The 26,197-nt window shown below is 43.1% G+C and overlaps 1 protein-coding gene across 1 annotated transcript in view; it reads right to left on the bottom strand.

Annotated features, from left to right (window-relative positions):
* Positions 1-6,937: 6,937 nt before the first annotated feature.
* The window catches only part of LOC108795660 (protein Wiz-like), a 58,713-nt gene continuing 39,453 nt past the window's right edge, over positions 6,938-26,197 (bottom strand). The window contains exons 8-12 of the mRNA XM_018566951.1: positions 14,087-14,440; positions 11,495-12,337; positions 11,025-11,375; positions 10,735-10,924; positions 6,938-7,159 (exon numbers count right to left, since the gene is read on the bottom strand). Coding sequence (XP_018422453.1) covers positions 7,003-7,159; positions 10,735-10,924; positions 11,025-11,375; positions 11,495-12,337; positions 14,087-14,440 — 1,895 coding nt within the window. The 3' untranslated portion in view covers positions 6,938-7,002. The remainder of the gene's footprint in view (positions 7,160-10,734; positions 10,925-11,024; positions 11,376-11,494; positions 12,338-14,086; positions 14,441-26,197) is intronic.

Here is a 26,197-nt window from a genome sequence, read left to right on the forward strand (position 1 = left end):
GATCAGACTGTTGAAAGATCCATTTCTGGTTTAACTTCAGCTTTAAGACAGATGGCTGCCGTCAAAATAATAAAACATCCGGCCGCACTTCCATGTGTCGCAGGAAACTTCTTTTTATTAAAATCAGTTACACAAAGTCCCCCCTCAGGGCTGCCCCTTTAACGCATTTCACCCAATCCTGGGCTTAATCGTAGAGCTTTACAGTGAATCCCTGGGTTGTGTGAAATGCATTAGAGGGCGGACCTGAGGCGGGACTTTGTGACTTTAATAAAAAAAAACTTTCCAGCGACATATGGCGTGCGGCCGGATGTTTTATTGTTTTGAAGGCAGCTAACATGGGAGTGAGGACACACTCCAGACTGTCAGCACCTGGTTTTCCTCTGCTTGTGTGCTGTAGAGGAGCGGTGTAACCCTTTGAGTGGTTTGGATTTAGGATAGATGGCCTCACATTCTTCAGCAAGCACACTTTGATATGATGCCGTATTCATAGTTGATTCAAGAACCGCAAATTGCCCAGGCCCTCAAGCGGCAAAGCAGCGCCAAACCATCACATGTCCAGCACAATGATTCACAGTTGCTGAGAGTTTTTTTTTCTTCTGAAATGTTATCTTTGGTTTGCACCAACAGGTCCACCGTTACTGCGGCCAAGCTATGCTTGATTCATCAGTCTTCAGCACATTGTTCTAGAAGATCGGGAGGTTGCCTATATCTTCAATGGCAAACTGTAGTCTTGCTCTAATGTTCTTTTTGGACAGCAAAGGCATATGTCCCATGCATGTTAAACTGGTGCGATTCCTTTCTGGCTGTAGATGCGTGATATTTGACACCAACTGTTGCAAGTGTTACCTTTAGATACTGTAACTAAAATCTGGAGATTTTTATTAGCATCAGTCAGCTCTAGGGCTGGATTTGCTGGGCTGGTCAGTTCTAGACAAATTAGCAGTCATTTGAAATCTATACCACATGTAGATTATTTTCCTTACACTGGAATGGATTTCAGATCATGTGGGCTTGCCAGACTCATAGGCATCCACAAGGCAGCTGATCCACATGGGCAGCTAATGCTGATGAGGGCTGAAGATGACTGGAGGTGACTAAGGCACTGTAGGCAGACAGTGGAACGCATCTAGAGACCGGATGGATCCACAAGGTGCCTGGCAGGCTAAAATGTTAAAATGGCCCTCAATTGAACCAGTTGTGAGGTGGCTCCCTGCTTCAGCCTGACCAGCCTAAAGCTACGTTCACACTAGCCTGCCCACTAAAGCACTACATTCAGGTCTCCCCACCACCTCTCAGTGCCCTGCGGCACAGGGCAGCACACAGGGCAGCATGGTTTTGTTTTCTTTCCGCTGATAAGCATATAAAATTACTTGTAAGCTTCCTGTGGAGCACCTGGTTTTCATCTGCTTGTGTTTTGTGGAGGAGCAGTGTAACCCTTTAAGTGGTTTGGATTTAGGATAGATGGCCTTACAGTCTCATTAGGTAGACTTAGGATGCAGTATTCATTGTTGATTCTAGAACTGCAAATTGCCCTGGCCCTGAAGCAGCAAAGCAACTCCAAACCATCACATGGCCACCACAATGATTCACAGTTGCTATGAGTTTTTTCTTCTGAAATGCTATCTTCAGTTTGCACCGACGGGTTCACCATTACTGCGGCCAAACTACGTTTGATTCATCAGTACATCTTCATTGCTGTAGAAGATCTGTAAATTGCCTATATGATCTATGGCAAACTGTAGTCTTGCTCTGTTTTAAAGGTTAAACTGGTGCAATTTCTTTCTGGCTGTAGATGCGTGCTATTTGACACCAACTGTTGCAAGAGTTCCCTTCAGATGCTGTAACTAAAATCTCTGAATTTTTATTAGCATCAATCAGTCAGCTCTAGGGCTGGATTTGCTGGGCAGGCCAGTTCGAGACAAATTAGCAGTCATTTGAAATCTATACCACATGTAGATTATCTTCCTTACACTGGAATGATGGATTTCAGATAATTTGGCCTTGCCAGACTCATAGGCATCCACAACCTTCTTTCTGAGGGCCTCCGAGAGCTATTTTGATCTTGGCATGATTGTCAGGGTTCCACCATGACTTAACTGGTTTTCAGCATTGTCTTGGCTGCCATTTTATCCACCTGTGATTCCTCCTTTACCCGGGCAGAATCTGGAACGTTGCTCACTACTTCCAGGCTCCCTCTTATGGCCACACAGGAGAGCATCATCTGAGAGAGTCAGATGGGAGTTTCCTGTCTCTGAGTGATGTCACCACACTCACTATATATAAACCACTCAGTCCAGTCTGATCTTGCCCTTGCGTGGTCTTCCTGCTAGTGCATTCTGATTCTGTGTATGACCCAATCCTGGCTGACGTTCTCCTCTGGCTCCTGACGACGCTGATTTCCTGGATCCTGCTCCTGGCTCCTTCCTGCCCAACGTGGATTTCCTGGCTTGTTGCGGACGATGCTGATCTCTGTGTTCCTGACCTAGCTTAGATGACTACCCATTCCGGCTCCTGACTTTGGCTTGTTCTGGTTTATTATTCTTGCTTGCTCCTGTGGAGACTGTCTTAATAAATATTTTAACTAGCACCGTATGCTTGTCTGGTTTTCATTGTGCTCTGACAATGATGACATCACACACGTCAATAGCAAGCAGAAGACCAGACCCTAGATATAAAATAAAAATGGATTCCACTCCCTCATCTAGAACACCAGATTCTAATTTCAGGCATTTGACATGGTTGTAAATGTTTGGGGTGTACTTACTTTTTTCACGTGACAAATCTGCATTTTCATTCATTTGGATTTTGTGACTGAATACACCATGATAAATGTTATGTGTCATTTGTTTAAGTATATTACCTTTATCTGTAGGCACTGTGAGCAGAGTTGAGTACTGTTGAAGATTTATTTTATTATTTGCGCTATTACTGCAAATAAAGTATCACAGACTGTAATTAACGTTTTTATCAAGCACGAAAAGTCCAAAAAGACAGAAGGGCTTTCACTGCATAGTAGAACATTATATATTCTCTCTTCGTGGAGCATGTACACACGGTAGTATAGTGAGGTCTCACTATAATGCTGCACCCACAGGTTCTCAATTTAAAACTGTGAGATCTGCATGCAGGTTTCCCATAAGAGCAAGAATCCACTGTGGAGGCCATTTTCTCTGCCGCATGTTATCCAGTTTTCTGGTCTATCACCATGACAACTCTTTTTAATTTAGGTCCTCCTCTATTAATTTGTGTATGAACACCGTTAAAACATTTCTTTAGCTGGCTTTGTTGGATATCACTGCACAGTCTTCACCATGACATGTTCACCAACTAGCAGTCCTTCCTACCTTTCTGAGGTCTTCACATACATTCACATTCAGTTTATTAGGTGCACCTTGCTAGTACTGGGTTGGACCCCCTTTTTGTCTTCAGAACTGCCTTGATTCTTCATGGCATTGATTCAACAAGGTGCTAGAAACATTCATCAGAGAGTCTGGCCCATGTTGACATCACACAGTTGCTGCAGATTTGTCGTCTGCACATCCATGATGTAAATCTCCTGTTCCACTACATCCCAACGGTGCTATACTGGATTGAGATCTGGTGACTGTGGAGGCCATTGGAGTACAGTGACCTCATTATCATGTTCAAGAAACCACTTTGAGGTGATTTTAACTTTGTGACATGCCTCGTTATATTGCTGGAAGTAGTCGTCAGAAGATGGGTACACTGTGATCATAAAGGGATCGACATGGTCGGCAACAATACGCCGTGGCATTTAAACAGTTGCTCAGTTGGTACTAAAGGGGCTCAAAGTGAAAATATCCCCCACTCCATTACACTAACACCATCAGCCTGAACTGTTGATACAAGTCAGGATGGATCCACGCTTTCATGTTTTTTACGCCAGATTCTAACTTAACCATTCAAATGTGGCAGCAGAAACCGAGACTCATCAGACCAGGCATTTTCTAATCTTCTATTGCGCAATTTTGGTGAGCCCCTGCGAATTGTAGCAGTTTTCTTTTTCTTAGTCAACAGGAGTGGAACACGGTGTGGTCTTCTGTTGCTGTAGCCCATCTGCCTCCAGGTTCAATGAGGTTGAAACGAGGGGTTATTCGAGTTACTGTTGCCTTTCTATCAGCTCAAACCAGTCTGGCCATTCTCCTCTGGCATCATCAAGACAATTTCACTCAGAGAACTGCCGCTCACTGGATACTTTTTCAGATCATTCTCTGTAAACCCGAGATGGTTGTGTGCGAAAATCCCAGACGACCAGCAGTTTCTGAAATATTCAGACTAGCCCGTCTGGCACCAACAACCACGCCAGGTTCAGAGTCACTTAAACCACCTTTCTTCCCAGTTCTAATGCTCGGTTTGAACTTCAGCACATTGTCTTGACCGTGTCTACATGCCTAAATGCATTGAGTTGCTGCCATGTAATTGGCTGATTAGAAATTTGCATTAAAGAGCAGTTGAACAGGTGTACCTAAAAAAGTGGCCAGTGGGTGTATATTCCCTTAAGAGTTCTATAGTGAACAAAAATGGAGCACACAGAACCCATGGTATGGCAAGAGATCATTCAAGTGTTCATTGTATTTGCTTTACAGTGTAAAAATAACCAATCACAAGACCCTATCAAACACTGCAGATTGTGACTAGTGGGATTTCCACCCAGGTGCCCCAGGCTGAAAGGCAAGAAAGCTAACCCCTTAGCCTTTGAGTGCTGCTTCATGAAAAACAATTTTCACCTATGGCTTTATACATAATTGTACAGTAGTGTTTCATGTGGGTACTCAAGTTCCAAAGCAATAAGAGGAAATGTTCCAAGGTTTGATTTTTATACATCTGAAAATAAAGCACACACATCCAGGGTAAAAACTGATTGCTTTACTCGAAATCTACACATTAAAGTATTAAATCAAAGTGAACCGAAATTGTAAATAAAACGGCAGGTTACCATGAAAAGGTTGTGTAACGGTACAGATAAGAAGGCATGAGGGACAGAGAAAAAAAAAAAAAAAAAATTACATTGCTTTCCTTTAAGGGCAAGGAGACGAGAATATAATAAAACCCATAAGTTAACCCTTACAGGGCCAGAAATCGTGGACAAGATAACAATACCGAATGGCTAGCTAAACCGTATTGGTAGACGCTAAGCCTAAATATGTATGTGCAAGTGGCTGCCGCTCCCCACAGTTATATGACACAATATTTCACAAGAGGGTGAAAGGGTGGACTTTTCTGCAGTAAGGGAGTAGAAAATAATGAGTTCATGGCTTCCAGTGAAAAGAACTGAGGTACCTTACAGTGGAAGACCACCGGGCTCATTTAAAAAAGAGAAGAACAGTGATGCACACCGCTACCCTGCACCGTTACATAGCCCATACTATTGCATCCATACGTCACATAGCCCCTCAGTAAAAAGGAAGGAAATGGTAAGCTAGGTAAAGAATAAAGGAGGTATGCCAGTATGCCTTGTTTGGAGGGGTCAATTGACTAGTCCTAAAGTTATTAAATAAATAAAACACCTCAACACTGAAGTGGGAGATATTTTTAGGAGCCGCGCCCAATTCCTGTTAGGGGCACGTCTCTCTAATACACTGTTATAGATAATACAACCACATTAATACAACGTATATATTATATACATAAAGGCCCCTGACTCGACCCTCTTGGCAACCCCCGGCATTAGGCAATGTGGCTGGGCTGTGGAGGGAAGCGGTTTTACATTTCATAAGGTGTATCATAAGGTCACCAAAGATATGCAATTCCTCAAAAACAAATGAAGAAACGTGGCTGAAATGTGTGTCCCCATACAAAATGAAGGTGTCCACTGTGTTTTTAAGTTGGCACCTAATGAATCCCTCACAGCCATGGGTTCATTGCCATCACTAAAGTAGGAGAGGTCATCTAATAACACTTCCGGTGAGCCTGCTGCTGACCAACATTTCAAAAACTAAGCCGATCTTATAGCTTTGGGCAGATGCAGATACCTTAGAAAGAAGCCACAAGCCTCTTCCTACTAGATGGTACTCCAGTGCGAAGATTTATCCACCACATTCCCTGTTCATAATGAGGAGAACAGAAGTCAAATCTTGTAAGTTGAACCAGTTGCACCCATCTAAAGCTTACACGAAGAGAATGGAGACAAAGAGAAGTCCAACTGCCTGGTCTGGTTGATAGTATGGCTGCAGCAAGGAACAGAGGTGGGTGCCAAGGTAGGGAGATCTCCCTGGCTGGGAGTACACATCAGCTCTAAAAAAAAGTATCCCTGTGATTGTTGGAGGCTCTATCATGTTCTCGTAGAAAGAAGAAAAAATAAAGCATTGGCCGCATGTTGAGTTTAAGCTCCAAGGCCAACGGAAGAAACCTACAGAAGCAGAGAGAAGGATATTTAAATGTGATGTTTGTGATGGGCTTTGAAGGGGAATAAAGACTAAGCACCATTGTAGAATAAAGACATTGCAGTGAGAGACTTGATAGAACAGAAATCTGCTTTGTGTTAGCAGCAAGAGCACAGGTCACTAGAAATGACCTTTTATAAAAGGGACAGTGAAACACCAACCTGTCACATCCAAAAAAGTACCCATCTCACATCTTTATTGTTCCCATATCCATTCTTATCACCTTCCACAGCAATCTACATCTGCAGACCCATCATACAGAATTAGCCAGCATTTAACAGTTATTAAAATCTTCAAAACATGTCGCTGATGTCTCCCATAACTCCACCTCTCCTCCATCCACAGAGATCACTCCAATTATTGCAAGTCCAGTCTATTGAAAGTTGCTGAGGCCTTGTGGCCGATTTTTCCCTTTCTGTATACCCAGACAACATCGGTTTCATCTAAAAGGCTTTGGGGTATCTTATCTTTCAGACACAGCGCAGGATTTTGTTAAGAAATTCCAAGCTACTGTCTATAAGTCTTTCAAAAATCCGTGGCTTGCCTTCACCCGATGTAGAAAATGCAGAAAACTCATCCAAGTCATTGGGAAGTTGGCTTATTGGGACTTGACAGCCTCTGGCTGCTCCTGGGATGATACATCATGAGGTGGGCTGGGGAACTTTGAAAAGTTCATTTGCAATATGTGATGCTGCAGGTGACGGACCCACTGCTGCTGGATGGAAAGCGGACCTTGGAATTGAATGTCACAGAACCTGGTAAAGGAGAGAAAAAAAGAGCCTTAATGAACCCATTGAACAGTGGAAAACCAACACATTAGGACTCTTCATACCACAATGCTGGCCATACACTTAGTATAAATGTTGCTTTCATTCAATTACACATGTTCCAAGCAATAAAACTGGGTGGAACATGATCAAAAATTGGCTATTTGTACTCACCGTAAAATTCCTTTCTTGCAGTCCATTGAGGAACACAGGAAGCCATTAAATGATGGGTTATACTGCCACCAATAGGATGAATGAACACTGGTGCAAAAAAAAATAATAGTAGGCCAGTCTAGGATAACCCACTCCTACTCTGAACATACCTTAGTTTATATCAGGGAGTACCAAAGGCGTGATTATAAACAAAGAGGGGCAGGACCCGTGTCCTTCATTTGACTCCAAGAAAAGGATTGTTCTATGAATCCTGTGTTCTCTCATCAAATGATGGACACAGGAAGTCATTAACTGTCAGAACATGAAAGAAAAAAAAAACCCAACAATTGAGGGGTTGGCAACTGCAAACAACCACTAACTGGTCCAACAAGAACAATAACTGGGGACTGCCTGCAGCTCAAAAGCCACCTAGGGAAGCTGAGTCTTACTCACCTAGTAAGGGGATAACTAGCCAGAACCTAGACCCAGGTGAGCAGATTCCACTGAATTTTTGGACCATTCCCTGCTGGTGCTAGACAGTTCCTGCATCAGGAAACTAGGACACAGACAGCTCAGGGTACCAGGGAGTCTGCCTACTATACCCTACTCCTGCACTGTAGGATCAGAAAAGCACCTGGGTTCCTGGACTGCTTTCCTATATCCAGAGACAAATAGTTGGAAAAACCTACCTTCCAGATCCACATTATGACAAGAACATAGAAGCCAGGGCTATGTTCAAGTCAGAACCCAAACTACTTTCCACGGCACAATCTCCCATTGTCTGTTGATAGTAAAGGTACACCAGTACCATGATGTTGTCCAATGACATCTGTATCTGGAGACCTGTTCAGGCAATTATCCTGTGAGGTAATTATTTCAGAAAGTGGGAAGTATTATCTTCAACGACCTTAGACAACTAGACCAACACATCGGGAGTTACCTGTTCCTCATGGGTAGACAGTTGTGTCAGCTTTGGAACATGATTCACAACAGCAGAAGAGGAGTTTGAGAGAGATTCAAAAGAGAGACTGGAGAAATAGGAGTGCCTTGGCGAGGATGACCCCTGGACCTAAAATTCTCCCTCAACAACTGAGAAACAGGTAACCCCGCTGACCAAGGGACAGTGATATGAGGTTGGGGAAGCTGTACATTTCCCTACTGCAGAACCAAGTTGGTTCGAGCAGTCTACAGACAATCTTTGAGGAGGAGCCCAGAGTTAGGTGGGATACAGCTCCTAAGACCAAACTAGTACATGAGCTAGAGCAAGGATCTTTCGATCAAGGATACTTCAAGGGAAGAGGTAGGTGGGACAGGGAGGAATAAGGCACAGAGCTAAAGAGAGCTCAATTAGTGAAGGTGAGGTCTGAAATCCTGAAAGGGCACTCTCTGTAACTGAAAGCCTGTATTGCAAACTACCCAAGAGCCTGCAAGCATTACCAAAATGCTTGAGGGTTTAGCAGACTTCTTACCCTAGTCATGTAGGTGGCTGGAGAATCAGGTTTGAAAGGCCTAGGAGTGCCTACTCCTGGAGCACATAAAGAAAAGGAAGGGGACTTTGATTACCTTTCCCTAGATTTCTTACGCTAAATGCTCGGACTTCCAGGAGATATCCTTGATGAGGTCAAGGGTAGGTCTGGAGAGACATCGTGAACTACACTAGCCTCCTCATACACCATTGTCTAGGGCTTTATTTGCTACATGACAAGTCAGGTTATTAAAATGGGTATCTAAAACCTCACCTCTGGTGGGAGATTGGGTTGTGGAGCTGGACTGTTTAATTTCTTGAGAACATTACTTATCAACATGGGGTACTCTAGATAAATATTACCAGATATGGAAATAGGTGGCTTGATTATAGGAATCCTTCCGAATTAAGCTCCTGTGGGAGTTTTGGCCTGTGCCTCCATTTGACCACAATGTAAGATATATTAGTCCCCAATGCCTACTGATGGCACAATCATATCTGGGGTGCATTGTATGCCTGTGATGATTAGCAATACTGTACGCATTTTTTTCATATTGTAAAATGACTGAAATCCATGTATTTCTGTCATTGTTCTTGCTATACAATTAAACTTTATTAAAAAGGCATCCGATTAAAAAAAAAAAGGAGACATCGTACTTCGAAGACGAAGCAGGTCAGATGCTCCTAAGACGCACTGTTTGCATCCCAGCTTTTTGGCAAGAATACTCTTCTGAAGCTGAAATGCTTCCAGAAGGCCATTACAGCTGAAGAATATAGCCCAGACCATCTGTTCCACACTCTTGATCAGGAAAGGATCAACTGATGCAGTAGAGAAATTCCTTTGGGAGGGATTCAGCCCATTGTAATATGTATTACAGTTTGGCAGATTCATTTTTCAGCCAGAAGAGGTCAACTAGTAGGGCCTGTCAATAAGATCTGGGTTCTAAAGAGGGATTCTAAGCGTGGGCCTGTAGAATCCCTGATTGTGAGGATACACTCTACTGACCTAGTGGTTTTGCTGTTAAATTTGGTAATTGGCAGATCCATTGTGTGTAGACCACCGCTTAGCAAAATCCTTCCAAAAAGGGAAAAAATCCAGTAAACACTCTGGGGGGTGTCGAGGACCCATCAGGGTGCTTTCAATACTCATGGAGGAATACCACGAAGATTGGATGCAATGTGAAGGTTTTTACAGCTGTAGCAGCTCTGACAGACCCAAGACTAGAGATAACAGGCTGATCCTCTAAATTCAGAGTAGTGTGCACCATGTTAATAAGAGCCACAACAGTCACTTTTAAATCTGGGTCAATGACAGAAGAAAGTTATTCCTCAAAGACAGGTTTTGCAGTAAGACACTGAGGTGACCCAAAGTCAGAGATAGTCACTGTGACGAGGGGGGGAGAAGGGGTTCAGGCAGTGGGCAGATCAGTAATAGACTGTGGGGGAAAGCCTCTGTGGTCAGAATAAGTAAGAAACTTTGAGAATTTGGCTGCAAATACCTGAGTGATTGCAGTAGAGGCCCTGGTTGATAAGGTAGGGTACTCAGCCTCACCGAACAGAGCCAAGGATGACTGATGATGATAGATCTTGTAACCATAGGGTAGCCAGATTCCAGAACCCTCTGCAGGTACAGAGCAAATGGTCCCAGAACTGCTAGAAAAGTGTGAGCTGAGGTCACTTGTTGTATTGGGACCATCCCCTCTATGTCTAGATACAGACATGTTCCAACTGTAACAGCCACCGTAGATGGGCAGTAGAAACAGACTGGAGAATGACATTTTGCATGTTCTTTGCAAAGCAGACATTGTAGCAGGGAATTGTAGGATGTGTTTTGCTCAGAAAACAGAACATGAGCCCCATCATAAGCTTTCACTGCCTGATTTTTGGAACCTGTTTAAGTACATCATAAGAAGCTCAAAAGGTAAAACAAGCACAGCCATCTCACCTGCATTTTAAAGTGTAAATGTTTCCAACAAACTTCACTAATGATGTCTGGGGAGGCCTTGGTACCAAAGAAGGCACAGGACGTACTCTTGCAGGTGGTCGTGACTCCTCATTTTTGGCTAGTGGTTCAGAGACTGTATCATCCTGAGAGGGTGGAACCTCAGGTGCCTTAGGGTGACGGCGCTCAACTTCTGTTGACATAGATGAGATACATTTTTAGATATTATAAAACTCCTATCCCATGTAAGTAAATCATGCCCACATCTATTCTATCCTGTGCGTCATACTTACTCTGTCCCTGTGGCTCAGCTAGTTTTTCAGCAGCTGAGCTTGGTGTTACAGCACTGTGTTCTTTCTCAACCACCTTTTGAGGGGTTGCGGCTGGGCTTTCCTTCTCTGGTGCTGGTTTTGGACCTTGTAAAGCACGTTTGAACTTTTTGGAGAAAGGACGGCCCTGGATATAACTTAGATAGGCACCAGCCTTCTGGGGTCTCTGCTTCATCCATTCTCGTAGGGTTTCAATTGGGGAACCGTTGACACACCATTCAGTTACACCAAATTGTCGAAGGTGAGCTCTGGCATGGCTGGCTAAAGCCTTCCGATTTTCAAAGATCAACCCACAAAGCTCACAGGCGGCCTCCACTGGTGGAATTAGGAAAGGACAGAATGCAGAGAAGAAAAAGTGTGGCAGAGAAAAAGAAGGACGTTATAAACAATGTATTATGCACATGGCAAAGCCATACATCAAAAATGTTACTTACTGTTAGTGGCTCCCTTCTCTGGAGATGCCTTCATCTTGACCTTAAAAGGAAGCTCAGTCTGGATGTAAGCCTTGTTCTTGCCATCTGGAGAAAAAGACTTGGGCTTGGATTCACCTTGCAAGAAGGGTTTAGGTCTATTCTCGCCAGGCATAAAAGACTTGGGCTTTCCATCATTTTGCAAATAGGTTTTAGGCTTGCCTTCGCCGTGCACAAATGTCTTGGGTCTGTTTTCAATTGGCAAAAAGCCCTTTGGTCTCCCTTCTGGCATAAAGGTCTTTGGCCTCCCATCTCCACTTTGGAACAACTGTTTTGGCTTCCCATCAACAAGAACAAAGGTCTTGGGCCGGCCCTCCTCTGTAACAAAGGATTTTGGTCTACTCTCACCCTGTATGTAAGACTTAGGCTGGCTGCAAGTCTTTGGTTCTGCATTCATATAGCCCTTTGGCTCCGACTGTGTAAGTCTAGGTTCGTGGGGTGCTGGCCTCTTAGTTGGTACTGGTGAAAGAAAACTGTTGTGAGGGCGCCCAGGTGGTGAAACTGGAAGGTCTCGAGCCATCATTGATGCCCCAACACCAAGAGGTGAGAGTCTATGTGATGGACTGGGTGGCTCTTCCTCCCCACGGGGTTCCTTTTTGATGCTGGAAACCTGCTGCTGTGGTGTCGCTGGATGTCTCTTGCGTATGATTTCTCGCAGAGTGTCAATAGGTGAGCCATTCACATGCCACTCTGTCACACCCATCTGGCGGAGATGTGAACGTGCATGACTAGATAGTCCCTTGCGGTTCTCAAAGAACTCATTGCAGAACTCGCAGCGGATATCACGGGTGGGGTCTGACTGCGAAGCTAAAAAGGAGAGAATTTAAATATTAAAAATACAACAAAGTGGTCGGCCCATTATGATGAAAAAAAAAAAAAAAGCAGAAAGGCAGGAGAAGGGGAAACCATACAAATGTTAGTAGACTAACTTTCCTGAAATCACACACAGAAATGCAAGATGAAACAATATCAACGTCTAACAAAGCACATCAGGCATGCCCACAGAAAAGTCTCCAGATAAGGAAGAGGAGATATTACACAGCTACTGACTAATGTTAAGCAATGGTGCCCCCAGATGGACTTAAAACATTGATGGTAAGGAGCACGACAGTACTACACATCTACCCCCTACAAAAGTGGGGAGAACAAGCCTTTAACGTAAGGTTGAATAAAGGAAAGCAAGGCAAACAGTCCAAAATGCTTAATCTATAAAGGTGTACTTGCTGCTATCCATTTTAGCATAATACACTGCGCTCTTCTTGAATCCAAACTGCAGTAAACATTTGCCTAATTTTGATCACAAGCCGCAGTCAAATGATAGCAAGAAAACTTTTGCATAAACAAATGTCGCCAACAGAAACGCCAAGGGACTGAAGTTTCAGCTATAAGAAAACAGCCTTCTTGCCAATATGTGGAAGGCATAAAAAGGTCTTGTTGTACGTTTATTGTATGTTTAATAACATGGTAATGCAACCGATAATATAGTACAACCAATAGTCACTAATTTTTGGGACACACTACCCATTTAAAAGGAGTATGTTACGTTAAGCAAAACCTGTAAGTAGGGTACTACTTCTAAAACTAACTGGTTGCAATTCTTTCTCAGTTACCCACCCAGAACAAACATGCACAGCCAGTCCAGGCAGAGGAAGTTGGCGCTCCTAATCCATATACTGTATTTTATTTTTGGGTCAGTGAATGGATTAGCATGACAACCAAGTAACTATCATTTTTAGAAGGAGAGACCCAATCACAAAACATGGAGGCTGCCCCTGTGGAGCTCTCATTTTAAAAATGCTAGTTGCCTGCCTCCTGCGCTGACTGTTGCTTTAACATGTTCTAAACTGCAACAAAAATATGCAAATAAGAATTAATCTGCAAACTTGTCCCGGGTCAATGACTGAAAGCATTGTAGCCAATGTATCAAAATTACAATCAGGAAACTAACGTTTGTAGAAAAAGGGTAGCAATGGCCGCCTCCGAACTTCACTCTACAGGTCTAATTTAAGATCGAAAGCAGCCCCATGAGGCAACAGTCTTTGAAGACTAAGGAAACCCATCAGTTCAGATGCACCCAGAAAAATCACTATAACATGCAGGACTAAGGCCTCAGTTTCATAAGCTACAGCAAATGAGGTGCAGCATTTCCTGTAGTCAAGTTAAAGGCTTTAGGAAGAGATTAAACATTTATAACAACAAAAACAGGAGTCTTCTATACCAAACAATCAAAATCCTTATATGCATAGTTGTCCTAGGTCAATGACTGAATTGCCAAAGGGCTAGCATCAAAAGGTCTACAATGGCAGGTTACACAGCAGCATGGGGGTTTATCATTTTAAAAATTGCAGCACAGCACAGCTCCTCAAAGTCAAGTGCACACAATTTCTCCAGCTCACAGCTGACGCCCAGTCATGCCTTGGAATCTTAATGGGGAAGGGGTTATTCGGGAAAGTCAGGAGTGGTCTGAATTAAATATATGAATGAAACAGACAAGATGGGGAGCAATGAAGAGGATGAGCAAGCATATGAAGAGATGCGGGTCAGCGGCCCACTTACACAAGTTTAAAGGTGAGAGATCGGAAGGCCACTCGCTGGCCGGGTAGGTAGGCAGCCGAGCAGGCTTGCGTTGCATCGTCGGAGCCAACCCGCTGTACGGGTGGGACCCAGACGGGGAAGCGGGAGGATGATGTGGGAGGTGCTTCTCCGAGCCGGGGCCTCCGACTCTGGTGCCCGTTCTGGGAAGGGTCCCACTAGCCAAGATCTCCCGCAGGGTGTCGATGGGTGACCCGTTGACATGCCACTCTGTGACGCCCATCTGGCGCAGGTGGGAGCGTGCGTGGCTCGACAGGCCCTTTCTGTTTTCAAAGAACTCGCCGCAGAACTCGCAGCGGACTACTTCCGAACTCGGGGCTGGAGGAGTGGATGACAAACAAAATTGCCGCCTTTAGATTTCTAACTTCTCTGCTTTAAAAAAAAAAAATGTGACCCAGTATGGGGGATGGGTGTAGATAGTGTACAGTTAACACACAGCACTGACTGCATGGTGAACATCTTCCAATTTCTACAATGACTGCATGTTTCTATACACAATATTGGGACAGGAAATGCACATACACACAACTTGCTATATATTGAAGGTATTCGTATGTAGCCATTAAAATATCTTTAAAAGAAACCCCCAAATTTTATCTTAAATCTTGCCTAAACTATGTCAATAGCAAAGCAGCAGCTGTATGGTCCTCTGGTGCAGGGTGCCTGGGTGTCACTATGTTGTATAATGATGTAAGGCTAAGGGTGGTACTGACACCAATGACTTCCTGGCCCTCTCTATCCCTCAATTGGCAATCTGCTTGGCAGCAAATCGAAAATGAATGCTTATGCTCTCTGTGGGAGCAAGACAAACCGAAAGTTGTGATCATGCTCCATGCTATATTAGCCCTTGTTATTGTCTTCCTTCAGGGTGAGGTCCTGTACACTCTGCAGGATACCAAATGTATGTATAGCTAGTGTGACTCACGAGCCACATTTCTGCCAGCCATCCATTACTCTCCATCGCTGGTGGCATTAAGTTAGCAGATGGGTTTTCTGGATTATTTGTGGCTTGCAAGCTGAACACTGCGCTCATCTACCGTAAATAAGTGCAGAGCATGCACCTTTTGCCTAGATGCAGATGTGATATAACAATTCAGTAATATTTCTTGACTGATACTTGGAAGGAACAGTGTACGATCTTTAAAGGAGAACTATGGGGTCAGTGTTTTTCCCCATAGTTCTCCTAAGGGTCACGGGAGGACATAAACTAGCGTCCTCCCGTCACCCAAAGCTCAGTATATCGTGAGTTGCAGCGGTATACTGAGACTGCCACAACTGGGAAGGATCCCCACATTACTGTCGAGATCCACCCAGCTGCGTGAGTGACAGCTGGCTCTGCCTATCTGGAGGCAGAGCCAACTGTACCCGCCCCCTCCTCCGTTCATTCCTCCAGTCAGCGATGGAGGATCGGAGCAGGGAGGGGGGAATCCCTGCAGGGAGCCATGAGTGACAGTCACGGCTCTCTGCAGGGACATGATCGAGAAGTGAGCGAGCGACGGTATGTGCTCGCTCACTTCCCGATCTATTTAACCGACGTGCGACAGTTTCATTGTCACACGTCGGCTCGAACTATGAGGTTGAGTGAAAATCACCTCAGAGCGATGGGGTCTGCATCTCCAAATATTTAATGGTGAATACAAAAAGATCCTATTTCTTTCACGTCCATCGAAGGACACAGGAAGTTTTTAACCTTCGGGATGTCCAACAACAGTTCAACTGAGGGTGGGCAACACAGCAAACAAATGCTAACAAGCCCAGACTTCAAATGACGAAGGTGTGCAGGCACAAACTGACCTAGGAAGAGAACTTTCTGGCTTTGTGCATTAACCTTCTCACACTTGAGTCTCTTATGTTTACGCTTTGGGGGGCAGGAGCAGGGAAAAGACACCAACTGCTTATCTTGATTGGTTGATCAGCTGTGATTGGAAAGATCTTTAAACTGGTCATCTTAAATTGGCCGCATCCATAAATGCTGCTGTTAAAAGGAGGTTGCAGCAGCAGAGATATTGGGGCCTTGGAGGTCGATAAGTAAATTGAGCTTCATTTTGACATAATTTGGAGATGCTTTTGAGATCATTCAGATTAATTGCAGGAAAACCTGACCTGCTTCACCTGCTTTTGCATTCCTATAGACTTGTATGGGGAGTGAAGCAGTTTTGAAGTTTACAAAAGCCCATTAAAAAGGAGAACTATGGGGTAAGTGTTTTTCCCCATAGTTCTCCTAAGGGTCACGGGAGGACATATACTAGCCTCCTCCCGTGAGCCAAAGCTTAGTATACCGCAAGCTGCAGCTCGCGGTACACCGAGACCGCCGTAGCTGGGACGGATCCCGACATTACTGTCGAGATCCACCCAGCTGCGTGATTGACAGCTGGCTCTGCCTATCCACAGGCAGAGCACGCTGTACCCGCCCCCTCCCCCGTCCGTTCCGCCAGTCAACGCTGGAGGATAGGAGCCGGAAGAATCCCTGCAGGGAGCCATGACAGTCACGGCTCTTTGCAGGGAGATGATCGAGAAGTGTGCAAGTGACGGTATGTGTGCGCTCACTTCTCGATCTATTGAGCCGACCTGGGACAGTCTCATTGTCACACGTCGGCTCGAACTATGAGGCTGAGTGAAAATCATTCAACTCATAGTTCTCCTTTAAGCGCAGGCCATTAGTGTTCACTGCTTAACTGAACTGAATAACTTCTTACATATGAAATACTTTGAGAACACAAACATTAATTTGTGTAGCTGTACGATTTTCATATGGCTGGTAACCGGCCAGAGAGTGGTATTAAAACATGCAGTCACTGTAGCGATCCATAACCAGCAAACTTTAGAGCTGCCACATCAAGTCAATGCAGCAATGTCGTGTGCTGCTGCCACAAATACACAAACCCCATATAACGTTGACTCATTAATGGATAAGTAAGATTAAAGTAAACCTGTCAGCCATTCTAACATTTAAAAAGTTCTACATAGGAGCAAGCACTATAGTTGCATGCAATTACCTTAAATCAGCCATAAAAATGTCACCTGAGCGCCAAATTTATTATCACTTTATTAGGAACTTGACTTCTTTACATTCTGGCCTAAGTACCGACTCCAAAAGGCCATTGCAAAGTAAGAGTGCCCTTAATAGCCACTGGAATGCTGTTACTGGACAGGGGGATGATAGCTGGGCAGGATCTGAGCTTAGGCTAATGTCATAGAGGTGCACAGAGGAGGGTTTTTCTGGGCAGCAAAGATAAGACACTTTGTGGTACTCAGCTTTAGTATGGCATATTCACTTTAACGTTGTTCTATTCTGCCTGCGTCTGTAAATAACTGTGTACATATCGGAGAACAGTGCACAGGACCACACTAAATTGATGTAAATGCAAAACTGCGTGCAAGCGCATTAAGGAAGCAATGCAGAGAGAAGAGCACAGCAGAGATGAGCCAGTAAGGCCATGCAACGCAAAGTTGAGCAGGAAAAAAAAATCACATGGAGAGGGTGTATGATTTCCGGTCTTCTCAAAATCAGAAAAATAAAGCCTTTGCGCTACATCCGCCATCGGGAAGATTCAGGAGGACACCGCTTCCAACCAGCTAGAATAATGATTTCTTTATATGGATGTACCCCCTACCCCTGCTACTAAAAGGGTAACTCCACCAGACTTCATCTTTGACTGGGTACCAACAGGTTGAATTGACCACCATTTCCTTATATGTCTTGAACACTCCAGATGAACGACTCCCTTCGTGAATATTTGTTATTGCTGTTTATTCTAGTTTATGGACTATCGGGAAGTGTTACACAATTAGATTGTTGTAACTGGTGTGGAAGTTTGGCATAACTAGAAGCACTCGAGTCCCCGACAGTGGAGAGAGGCCAGCATGTGATGCAACTGGCCAGCAGCCAGATCACTAAAGTATTCGCCATCAGGCTATGTTCACACCATGTCCAGACCAGATCTGCAAACGCAGTGCAGTGTGTTTTTTGCCACGTTCCGGTACTTTTTTTTAGCTTAAAATGGGTTTTCAGGTGCAGTCCAGTGCGTTTACATGTACTTTTGATATGTTTACATGCATTTCAGTGTGCTCTAGACCAGAAAAATAGTGCATGCAGCATTTTTTCCCCCCCAAGTCAGAACGGACTGCACTGGTGTAAGCAGAGCCCAGAAATACAATAGGAATGCATTGGGATGAATTTCAGGTGTGGACAAAAACTGTTCTGGTCCGGATATAGTGTTAACATGCCTTAAAGGTGACACTAAACTCAGGAATTAAACCTTAGAAATACATTCAAGTACCTTAACTATTAACAAAAATGTATCTTATTTGTGTATCACTCGGCTGTAGATCCTCAAATCCTCTCTGAAGTGGTGCTGACACTGCCCTTCCTTCTGGAGGGGGGCTACTTGTGTTCCCCATGGTCCCTGTGTGTGTTGTAAAGTAGTCACCGCTCCAAGCTCACTCCCGGGATGGACTACAATCTCATGTTTAGCTTGCTAATATGTATTGAGATTGTAGTCAATCACAGGAGCGAGCTTGGAGCGGTGACTACTTTACAACACACACAGGGACAACGGGGAACAAAAGTAGCCCCCCTCCAGAAGGAAGGACAGTGTCAGCGCCAATTCAGAGATAAGATACATTGTTGTTATTGGTTAAGGGACTTGAATGTGTTTTAAGATTTAACTCCAGTGTTTAGTGTCACTTTAACTAGAGCCACATTCCTAAATATATTAATTCCACAACAGCTTCCAAACTGACATGCTTGTATGGATAATCTAAAGAATATGCACGTCCTAACAACTTATGTTGCTGAAGAATTTCTACATGCAGCAGAGCCTGAACAGATAGAATAACCAGCTTAAAATTAGGGACAAATACAGAACCTCAAACTTAGTAGACCTCCACATAGCTAGAGCCACTAATAAGAGCTGGACAAAATCTAGAAGACAAATGGCCAAGGGGGAAGATACCTCCTTGGATCTAGGTTTGAATTGCTCCTTAATGGTCTATCTATCTATCTATCTATCTATCTATCATACCCAACTTTAGAATAAATAAAAGGTAACACGAATGCATAATGAATTGTAAGATTTACTCAAACAAGGTTGCAGGTCTTAAAGAATTCTATAGTCTGTCAGCCTTGGGCTAAAATAAATTGGCTTGTCTGAAGCATCCCACTGTTGCACATTCTCTGGCTCCATAGATCCTCACTGGTGCTTGCCCTTAGTCTGGAGATGCAGGGAGATTGGATCTGTGAGATGGTGGTTATCATGAAAACAAATGCAGCCACCATATCTAAATCACTGGTAAGCTGCAATATACTACATTTTTGGTTTTAGGTTGCCAGAAAATGTGCACAGTGGCAGCAGAACAATACAGACCTGTCTTTTCTAAGCCAGCAGGTTTTCGCTACTAAAATAACACCCATTTTGGATCCTTAAAGTGATCTAAGAGTACCTTTACTTTTTGATTTCTCTTTTTAAAAAAGGGAAAGATAGAAGATCTCTCAATTAAAAATTTACTTTTCACATCATCAGAAGTCTAAGCCCAGTTTTCTCCTATGTCGTTCCATTTAATGATATTTATGTTCTATACTGGGAAAAAAAAAAAGAATACTTCTAGGGAAAAAAAAGTATATACCGTAGGTCCTTATGTGTGTTAAAAATATTGTGCTATACATAGTAAAAAAACAATTTGCTTCCAATTGCCAATTCTACAGTACACGGTTGAAAGTAAACATGGGCTCTGGCTGGTTGCAAAAGGAAATAATCTTGTTGGCATACTTTCCATACACTGGCCCTGTAATGCCTGCCACAACACTAGGCAAACACTCCAAATCCCGCTATTCCACTTCCTGTGCCAAGATTTCAGAGAAATTACAACAAAGCTATCACCTGAAAATATTTCACAGACTTCCATAAAACGATTGATATAGCATGATGGTAGAGCTGGGGTTGAAGGGTAAAAAGGCCAGCCCCACAGGAAAAAAAATTAGCTTTTTTATTGTTAAGCAAGCAATGCGGTTATTAGTAGAAGAAAGGAGCAGATTAGTATGAGAAAATGTAACAGTTCAGTGTCTGAAGAGAATAATGAGAAACACACAACATTTTCTTCATACACAATACATGCACAAACCAAAAACCGCACTCCAACCAAGCAAAGCATGAAAGTCCAGTAAACCTACTTTATAAATGGGTTCAATACGAGCCATTTAACAAGACTGCCAGATTTTTATGATGCCTTTTTTAGTTTTCTTTTATAATCTTATCAGAACTAAGAGCAAGATACATATCTGATTATGAGGAAACTCCCTACACAATACTACCTCCAACTCATTGCCATAAAACACGGTCAGACTTCATTCATCATAAAAAGGCCAATACAGATAAATATTTATAATAGAAAAGTGTTTTCTTCCAGAGCAGAAATGGAGTGGTCGCTCTTGGCATCCAGATCTCCAATGTCATTTATTAAACTTTACTAAAAAGTAAAATACTTGCACACTTTGAAATTGGACCCAAATGCCAATTATCTTTGTGAAAGCTGAATTCAAGGCAGATAGAGAATTTAATGCATCTCTGTATTTGTTAAAATTAATTTTCCCTATTGTCCATTGAGGGGCACGACTTGATAGTAAGAGAGGCAAACTGATAGTACTTGATACACGACTTGACAGTAAGAGACCTAGGTTTATAGTACTCCCTTTAGGAGTAATGGACACTAGGCACATAGAAACTGAAGGCCAGCTCCCTTGAGGCTATAAGCAATCCCACCTCACACCTACTCAGTGTCCTCAGGAGATTGGATGTCTTCTTCCTTTTCGCCTTGTTTTTGAAATGGAAGGTTTTTCTACTATCAACAGCTAGTGGTAGATTCATTCACCGTGCATTCAAAGCAAGGGATCAGAAACTGCAGATAAATCTGACTCTGCATGTAGATCTGTCCCTATCAAAAGGTGGGGGGGACGATGACCGTATGATGAATTTTAAAGGGGTTTTGGAAATGTAAAAAATAAAAGGTTTTGCCTCTCTCCACCATCACCATTTTTTCACTCCATGTTTTTTTTAGTTAGTCGAGCCTTCTTTAGCAATTCAGGGATCGTTGAAACTTTGAACCAGGTGGTCACCCTTCTCATTCGATCAAATCAAGGTTTTTATTTAACCCCGTTTACAATCTGGCATCATGATTTTGAATGGAATCTATTTGTTCTGTTATAGAGACTTTGTAGTATTTATTGATTAAAAAAAACAATTGGTCAACAATTGCTATCAGTTTGTGGCCTTTTGCCTTTGGGCCTTGTCTAGGCTCCAAGAGTATTTACAAAGGCCTGCGCTCCAGTTCTGGGTCTTTTTCCTCTCCGAGGTATTCTGCTCATCAGATAACTGGACAACTTTTTGCTAGGAGTGCAGATCTCTTTGCCCTTGGACTCCAATGTGCCTTTCACGATGGGGACCTCGGATGAAATCTGTACTTTTAGAAGTCATCCGTGATTCCAACACATTGCTTGGAAAACTTGGGTTTTCTCTTAGATACCTTTCCGACCAGGATCCCATTTGCTCAATTCTACTCCAGGGTTTTACAACAGAACATTTTCATGAAGTGGAGCAAAGCCATTTTTTTCTTTAGATAGAATGATCCTTGCACCAAGATGTCTCTCTCATGGTGACTTCTGTCTGTGGCATTGTTGGAATACAGGGTTCTTTCTTCCCTTACATATAAAACTGCCCATACACCTTACAATTATCTGCAGATTTTCTGTGGTCAGATGGAAAAGGTGAAACAGATTCCTCCATCTACACTTAACTGTGTGGATGGAGTAATCACCAACCAATCTGTTGCACTTTTTCCATCTGACCACAGAGAATCTGCAGATAATTGTAAGGTGTATGGGCACCTTTAGATTGACACAAAGAACACCAGTCTTCAGGATTGGGGTTCTGGATCATAGGCCTGTTTAGGATTCTTGCTCCAAGGAGAAATACATGTTTTTAATCAACCTCCTGGTGTTCCTTCTGACTGGTTGTCAAGGTTCGGGTTCAACTGGCATTACCACAAAAGCTTACATCAACCATCAAGGGAACAGCAAGCGTTCTGCGTGTATGCATTCCTGGGGCGAAATAAACGTGAGACAGATTTTCTCAGCAGACCACGTTTGCACCTTGGAGAAATTATCTCTTCATTCAGAGGGGTTCCCAGGCACTGGGGAACACCGGACACAACTTGTTAGTGTCGCAGGCCAACTAAATGCTGTACAGATTTGTTTCAAGGATATAGAACTAAATGGCGGATGCTATAAATGCCCTAATAGTGCTGTGGGATAAGTATACCGTGCGCTATGCATTTCCTCCACTAGAACTTTAGTCTCGTCTACTTCGTAAGTTAGTGTCCAGTATCATTAATGTCATTCTCATGGCTCCAGATAGGTCTCAGAGAGAGTGGCACATTGACTCCCTTTGTATTTTAGCTGATGCTCTGTGGCCTATCAGCCAGAGTTGCTATCTCAAACCTCATGCATCACTTGCCCCTCCCTTTTAGATTGTAAGCCCTCAGTGGCAGGGCCCTTCTTACCATCTTGTCTTGAACTGTATTGTGATAGTAATGTCTTCCTTATATTGTAAAGTGCTGCTTCTCAGCCACTGGCTTGACAACCTGGCTGTTGAAACCCATGTTTTGTGAGCGAGACGGGCATTTCAGATTCTGTAATCCTGACCAGGGTGACATCTTGTAAATCTTCTTTCCACAAGATTATCATCAAACTTGGAAGACTTATTCCACTGGTATGATTCTTTGGAGGTTTCACCCCATGTGATTTTTCTTTCCTTCAGTTGAGGATAGAAATACATTTGGCCCTTAACACTATCTAGGCCAGGTGTCTGCACTGCCCATTTTTTTCCAGCATCCACTTGCTAATCATCCACTGATACGTTCTATTATACTAGGGGTTACACATGTTGCTCCCCCGTTAGACCTCCACCCCAACCGTCTGTTACAAAGACCTTCTTTTGAACCTATTTTTGGCATTGCTATTCTGTAAGGTAGCCTTCTTTGACCAGAATGGTTTCCGAGTTATCCGAATTGTCCTGTTGGGAGCACGTATTGTTCTACATAAAACCAAGGTTGTTTTGAGACAAATATCCTTCTCCTTACTTTATTGAGAATCTTGTGTTGCCTTCTCTGTGTTCAGCACCTGTTCAGGCCAAGAAGATTTTTGTGCATTGCCTGGATTTGGCAAATACCATCAGGGTTTAGGCTTTCTGCCATTGCGTCATTTAGACAGGCTTATTCTTTTTTGTTTTGTTCCAGAAGACCCTAAATGAGGTTCTGTGGCTTCCACGTACACTAAATCAAGTGGATTTAATGGGTATTGTGCAAGTCTGTGAGTTAAGAGATAATGTTCCTTCTTTTTCCATCACAGCCCACTTCACTAAGGCTGTGAGTGTTTCTGTCATCAGACCGGTCTCAGATTTGTTAGACTGTGACTTGGTCTTTTGGCCTGAATTTTTTCATAAGTTCTACAAAGTCATCGTGTCCGCCTCCACAGATGCTAGTTTCAGCTGAAAGGCTCTTCAAGCATCTATTTTGTAACTGGTTTGCTTGTGGTGCTGTGCCCACTCCTCAGTTTGAACTACTTATTGACATCCCTAGGCCTCTTACTATCAAGCTGTGCCCTTCAAGCAGTATGTCATCTGTGCATTTAGGAGTTTGCCAGGAGTTTAGCTTTACTAGACATGGGCATTTATGAACACTTTTGTGAGTTTATAGATTTACTGGTCCTTTCATGACACTTCAAACAACATGCTATGTCTTCTGCCACTTATTTTTTTATTAAGTACAGCTGCAGATATGCCACCTCCCTGCAAGATAAGTGTGAAGTATCTAACTGACAAAGCAGCGTTATATAAAAGTAGCAGACCCAAACTCAAAGTTTGGGTAAGCAATATAAAAAAAAATCTTGAGGCATTAGGAACTAGTAGTATGAGAAACTCAATGTATAAAAACTGAACTGCCCATGTAACGGGTCCCTTGGTATCCCAGTTCAAGGTCACCTGACCTGAAACTGGCATTAGGAGTATGACCCACAGCAGCTCTGTGGGGCTCACAATGACAGCAGTATTCACTCACTTTAGGTATCGTGTATGAAAAGCCTGCTGAAATTCTCCTATAACCTAGAACTGCCTGCATGAATGCCTGCATGTTGTTTTTCCAAACCTGGACTGCAGAACTGACGTGTACAAGCTCAATGGGTAAAATAGCAGTTTTTCTTTTTGCAAAATTCTCACATATCAGCTTGTTTGACTAGCCAAAATGTTTACATTAGCACCACAATGGTGGCCGCTACATGTTTCACTTGGGACCAGCAAACAAACTTATAACAATTTATAGGTAAGCTTCTTCACTTTGTCCATCCCCACCCTCCCAGATGCCTAAGGATTATTTTAAAGATAATATAAACTGGTTCACTTCAGGGTAAAGCAGCAGGTTCAACTTAATACCAGCCCCACCAGCTGCACGTACCTACCATGCCTTTGTCTGTGAAGGTTCTCATTCATCCAGGTCATGGTATATCTGTAAAAAAAATAAGTCAAGGCAACTGGGCTTGCTGTATTTTTCTTGAATTCTTTTCACTGGTCATCCAACCAGCTTTCTCGATTCAGAATGACTTGTAGAAAAAATTCTCTAGGAATAAATTCACCATATTTATTCCTAGAGAATTTTTTCTACAAGTCATTCTGAATTGAGAAAGCTGGTTGGATGACCAGTGAAAAGAATTCAAGAAAAATACAGCAAGCCCAGTTGCCTTGACTTATTTTTTTTTACAGATCTACCATGCCTTTGTTCCCCCACTAGTCCAATCAGTGTAAGCTTACCCAGGGCTAAGGACTCCCTTCCCCATGGGAGAAGATCGGGTGTCTAAGGGCCCAGTCACCACAATCCAGTAATGCAACATGAAAGGAAGGGGAATGGGTCACATATGCCCTCCATTCATGTAAGTCCACTGGTAACCCTTCTTATTCCCAAATGGGTTCGTTAGAAACTGAATGCATTTATAGCGGTTTGTGACACCGTCTCCCTTCCTTTCTTGTGCTAGTGTAATAAAAACTGGAAGTAACAGAAATAAAATAAATTCTAACTACTCCCCTATACCCCAAACAGAAACAAAAACTCTTTAAATAATAGTCGTAGCTTTTGGTAAACATTGACTATTATAGTTAACCTGAATGAACACCGCATAATATTTCACTGAGCCAGAAGCTGCCTACTAAACAAGTACTCCACACTAATATTTTGCCAGAGCGGGTTATCCTAAACACTGTATATGAATAAAAATAATGGCAGAAGGCAGATAACTGAAATAATGGTCCTGTAAAAATTTTCGCTCAAAGTCAGTAAACCTAAAGAACTGCAAATTCAATGAATCTGTTGCCCCTTTAGTGACGTAGCCTTCCTCGATGCACTTGATGCCTCTTTTGTCGAACTTCACTCTAAAGCAGCCTTTCTCAACCTTTTCACCATGGAGGAATCCTTGAAATAGCTTTCGGGTCTCAGGGAATCCCCACAGTGAGTTATTATACCTGGTGCATTAGCGTAATCAGTAGATGGTTTAGAGTTTAAAAAAAAAGGAAATAAAGAATGACTATACCAAATCTTTAAATAACCAAATTATATTCAGTGATAATGATATCAAATGAATAATAACAATGTACAGAAAAAAAAAAATTGTAGTGGCCCCTTACATTGGTAGTCACTGTAGGCAGTAGGGATGCAACGATAACGGTTTCTCAGTTTCGAGTATGAGTACCGAGACTTCGCTTTCGGTACTCGTCGATACAGAGTACCGATACCAGTGCTTCCACTGGCATGGATCCGGCTTCCCAGGCAATCTGATTGCCTGAGAAGCTGGCTCCATGTTGTCTGGCCGGCTTGATTGTGAATGGCCGTAAAACCGGCTTTTCAGACAAACAGCATCGAGCCGGCTTCCTGGCCAATCAGGAAGTCGGGTGGCGAGTAATGACCTGCCTCCCAGCTTCCTGATTGGCCATGAAGCCGGCTCAATGCTGACTGGCTGGAAAGCCGGCTTCCTAGCCAATC

The sequence above is a fragment of the Nanorana parkeri genome, unplaced genomic scaffold (genome assembly GCF_000935625.1).
Source record: "Nanorana parkeri isolate BGI_ZX_2015 unplaced genomic scaffold, ASM93562v1 scaffold991, whole genome shotgun sequence".
Classification (NCBI taxonomy): domain Eukaryota; kingdom Metazoa; phylum Chordata; class Amphibia; order Anura; family Dicroglossidae; genus Nanorana; species Nanorana parkeri.